The sequence below is a fragment of the Phaseolus vulgaris genome, chromosome 10 (assembly GCF_000499845.2).
Source record: "Phaseolus vulgaris cultivar G19833 chromosome 10, P. vulgaris v2.0, whole genome shotgun sequence".
Lineage (NCBI taxonomy): Eukaryota > Viridiplantae > Streptophyta > Magnoliopsida > Fabales > Fabaceae > Phaseolus > Phaseolus vulgaris.
In genome coordinates this window covers 6,880,118-6,884,544 of record NC_023750.2, presented here as the reverse complement: position 1 = coordinate 6,884,544, position 4,427 = coordinate 6,880,118, and the positions used below count along the sequence as shown (strand labels likewise).

The window sequence follows — 4,427 nt, the reverse complement described above, 5'->3', positions numbered from 1 at the left end:
CCTATTCACCTGGACGACAATCGACATGTCGGGAATAGATCCCAAGGTTATTTCCCACAATCTCTCAATTTGCAAGGACGCTATATCGATAGCCCAGAAGAAAAGAAGAATGGGGGAGGAGAAGAGGTTGGCCACGGAGAAAGAAGTGTGCAAACTCCTAGATGTTGGTTTCATCCGGGAGGTACAATACACCACTTGGTTGGTGAATGTGTTATTAGTCAAAAAGAATAATGGACAATGGCGGATGTGTACCGACTTCACTAAATTTAATAAGGCCTGCCCCAAGGATGTATACATATTACCTAGTATTGACCGGCTAGTGGACAGAGTTGCCGACCATAAGGTACTAAGTTTTCTTGACACATACTCCATGTATAATTAGATACCTATGAATAGAGCAAATTGAGGGAAGACAACCTTCTTGACTGAAGGGGACAATTATTGCTATAAGATTATGCCCTTTGGAATGAAGAACGCAAGGACAACTTAACAAAGATTGATGGATCGAATTTTCTAGGAGCAGGTAAGGAGGACAAAAGAAGTTTACGTCGATGACATGATAGTAAAGTCCAACAGTGTTGAACAACATGCGACCGACTTGAGCAAGATATTTGGCTGACTCCAACAGTATGACATGCAGCTCAATCCGAAGAAATGCGTGTTTGGTGTAAGGGGAATTTTTAGGCTTCATGTTAATTAATCGAGGGATTGAGAAAAATCCCGACAAATGTCGTGATGCAGAGAGGACCGACCACCTGTTCCTCTTTTGATCTTTTCTTTGGATTCAGATCGCAACCAAAAACAAAGAAGGAAGATTAGAGAGAATGAAATGGTGAATTTGAGGGAAAGGTTTGAGAGTTAAAAAATGAGGATCAAAATTGTTTTTGGATTTGATACAAGATATGATAAATGATGAAGAAGAAGTCATTGTTGTGAAGGTGGTCGCCGGAGGAAGATGGTTAGGGTTGGGAGACACTAATGTGGAGATTCTGAATTCAGATTGCGACCAAAAACAAAGAAGGAAGATTGAAGAAAGAGAGAATGAAAGGCTGAATTTGAGGGAAAGGTTTGAGAGTTAAAAAATGAGGATCAAAATTGTTTTTTTGGATGTGATACAAGATATGATAAATGGTGAACAAGAAGTCATTCTTGTGAAGGTGGTCGTCGAAGGAAGATGGTTAGGGTTGGGAGAGAGGGGAGAAAAAAGGGTTTACGGTAGGGTGATGACAAGGATTTGATGTGGAGACATGTGTGCGTAACAATGTCACTCACAATTGCCACATCATTAAAAGTTAACATCGTTAGAGAAATTTGACGAAAATGACCAAATTGTATATTTTTTAAAAAACCTTAGGACCAAATTATTTTTTTTAAAACCACTATAGTAAATTGAATATTGACCCTAAATGTAGAGACTAAAAAAGTATACCTAACTATAATGGCTAAGAAACTCACAAAAAAAATTATGTTGTGAATGAAGAAGCAAAATGACTTGTTACTAGTTAGTTTGTAAGTACCGTGTGCATCATCTTCTTGAACATCTCCATGTTCTTCTCCTTGTCCATTTGAGTCTGATCATAACCAATATCATTAAAGATCTGGTAGTCAAAGAAAAAGTTGCAATTCAATTTCAATAATGAATTACTAATTATATAAGTATATCTTTAACTCTTCTTAATCTCAAATTTAGCATCAAGACACAGTTTCCTTATATAAGATTTTCAAATGTTTGATTCAATGATGGTATTTTGCAATTATTTACTTGAAGTTTCTTTTACTAAGAGAGATGGAAACAACCTTCTTCTTTAAAGTAAAAAACAATGGAGGACAAAACTGAACCACGTGCAATAACATCAACTACTAAAAATTGATGATGATAATTTAACCATCTGTGAAAACAGAAATGAAGAACACTGATGTTATTGAGAACAATTAGTACAAGGAGAGATAGTTACAGGGAAGTGAGATGGAATATTATTCTTCCAAGAGATGACTGAGAAACCAAAAGGAGAATTTCTGATCCCATTTGTAAAGTTGAAAATCTCTTCAATCTTCCCTACTGCACACAGATGAAACAAAATATATAGATGAAAAATAGTTTAGAAATTATGACAGTGAATCAGTATAACTTGTTCATATATTAAAAACCCTAGGTCTGTTTGAAATTGAAACTGCTCCAAGTAAATTCTATTTTTCATAGTTCAAAACATGAACAAGACTCCAAAGAAAATCCTAAATCCATTGACAATCATGATATTCACCTTTTGAAATGTCTTCAACTCTTAGATGAGAATAGATGTCATGTTCATCGAAGTTCTCCATTCCTTGGAACTGATTTTCTTGCCCAACCTTGGATGCTGCAATGATCTCTTCCATTTCTTGTGTTTCACTCAGGTACCTCGACCTTTTCACACCCTAAAATCACTTTTTTGTCTGTGCTCAGAATTTGGAGAAGAGACTCAGCAGCATTGCTTAGACAATGTTTGGATCAACCGCGTTAAGTCAGTGATACAAAGCTTCATGCAAATACAAAACTTTTTTGTCAGTGATATGCATTTTCTAGTAGCAAGTTCAGTAAAATATACTGTTATTCTTGTCCACAATTTCATATAAAAAAATGTTTGGCCATGGGAAACGCCGATTGACTTTGAATTTTCCGCTTCCCAAACACGGAATGTCACCTTCTAACACCACGACATCTGTGGAAAAAAAAATTGTTTGAAAACAAGGGTTTGGTTTCAGGCTTTCACATATCATCAAGTTGAACCAAATATGCAGTTCTGGTGAGAAGGATTATTGTTACGCTGGGCAGTGCTACCTAATCAAGGATATGGTAAGTAGTTTCTTCTTAATTTTTGGCTTAACTGTATCATGATCATCTTCAATTCTTAATGTTTTCTTAATCATTCTTCATAAACCACCCATCCATCTGTTTTTTTTGATGAATCTTGCTTCCAAATGACAAAGCCAGCTTTGGAAGATGTTTCGATTAATGTTTTTGCAGTTCGAATTTGGAAATTTTGTTTCAAAAATCTGTAATGGAAGTGGGAAGATCCACAAAAGGGGGAAGCATGCAGATGATGAGAAAGGCAAGGTTCCTGAATCACTGAGACAAATGAACAATTTGAGTGTAAGTTGTTTTCTTTAAATTCTGCAGTTAATGAAGAAAAGTGATGTGATTATGCTAATAATAACAGTAATTGAATTGCACAGCAAAATGGACCAGAATTGGAGTTATGTGGCACCATCATTGGTGTTGAGGAAGAGCATAGAAGAACACCAATGAAGCATTTTCCCAATAGTTGTGGTGAGAGAAGAAAAACAGCAGAAACTATGGGAAGAGGATCATCAAGGTTGGCCACATTTGGGTTTTGTTTGTGTTCATTATATCTAAAATACAGCAAACCAGTTCTCCAAGCACAACCACCACATCCACTTTGGCTTGACATCATAGGAATGTTGAGTTTTACTTTGTTTGCATCTGCTGCTTCTGTTATGCTTCTGGTTGAAGCAAGTTTCACTCATATGCAGATCATTGTTATGCTCGCTGCATTCTTCACTATGTTGTTGGCTTAACATGCTTTCATCTTTGTGCTCAAGTAGTTGTAAAATCTTGTTATTTATATAATATTTCATTTGCATAACAGTATATCTTGTAACAAATATTTGAGTGTGTGACCTATCAATATCAGCAATTAATCAGATCTTGAGAAAGCCTCTCTCTCTGTTTATATATTCATTTTATTTACTGAATGTTTTATTAATTATACTTCTGAACATTAATACTTGTTTAGACACACAAAACAGTGAATCAAACATTCAAAAGTTCGCAGTGATTCATCCATGTCTTTGCTAATAGTACCTGTGAATAGAGATAACTTTGCACTGCATAGAAGGTAGCCCCATATGGTACTAATGTTGATGAGCAGAATCTGTTAAATTGCTTGAAAAGAACTGGGTTTTTTTTTTATCATATTTGGATCTGCCTCCAATGAAGTTTATCAAATGATAGGGGGAATGAATGAAAACGTTCCATCTTTGCATGTTAGTCACAATTGAAACAGGTTGTGAGTGAGAAATTACTGGAATAGTAGATGATTTTTCTATGAAATTTCATTTTTGGTTATTTTGATGCAGCTAAAAGATATCAGAAGTAGCATAAGGTCAAAACAGCTACTGCATCTATAACAGCCTTATCTTATCTTACTGTTTTTCACTATCTTCCCTTCTATATTTCATCAAACCATCTTCCTTGTTCTCTATTAGCTGACACTTCCCTCAAATCTCTCCACCACCTCAATTCATATCTAGAACTTTCCCTATCATTCAAATTTCTCCACGTTACATATTTGGATTCTAACTCCATTTCCAGTTTCCAGTTAGCTAGAAGAGTACTATGAAACATCCTGATATCCTTAAAACCTAGT

General features: G+C 35.5%; 1 protein-coding gene across 2 annotated transcripts; it reads left to right on the top strand.

Annotated features, from left to right (window-relative positions):
• Positions 1-1,999: 1,999 nt before the first annotated feature.
• Positions 2,000-3,714, top strand: LOC137818771 (uncharacterized). Of its 2 annotated transcripts, none has more exons than XM_068622380.1 (4): positions 2,000-2,394; positions 2,743-2,833; positions 3,005-3,130; positions 3,214-3,714. In XM_068622380.1, the coding sequence occupies exons 1-4, from the start codon at positions 2,363-2,365 to the stop codon at positions 3,574-3,576; spliced, it is 612 nt and encodes a 203-aa protein (XP_068478481.1). In that variant the 5' UTR covers positions 2,000-2,362; the 3' UTR covers positions 3,577-3,714. The 2 variants fall into 2 exon arrangements, with proteins under 2 accessions (XP_068478481.1, XP_068478480.1); XM_068622379.1 differs by having other exon boundaries at positions 2,001-2,394; positions 2,972-3,130.
• Positions 3,715-4,427: the final 713 nt, after the last annotated feature.

What these genes read in the sequence shown, in the direction of transcription:
- LOC137818771 (XM_068622379.1), top strand. Translation starts at nt 2,363, where the DNA reads ATGATCTCTTCCATTTCTTGTGTTTCACTCAG. An exon ending in ATTTCTTGTGTTTCACTCAG is followed by an intron (nt 2,395 to 2,742) that starts GTACCTCGACCT and finishes GTTTGGTTTCAG; the next exon opens with GCTTTCACATATCATCAAGT. An exon ending in GCTACCTAATCAAGGATATG is followed by an intron (nt 2,834 to 2,971) that starts GTAAGTAGTTTC and finishes TGACAAAGCCAG; the next exon opens with CTTTGGAAGATGTTTCGATT.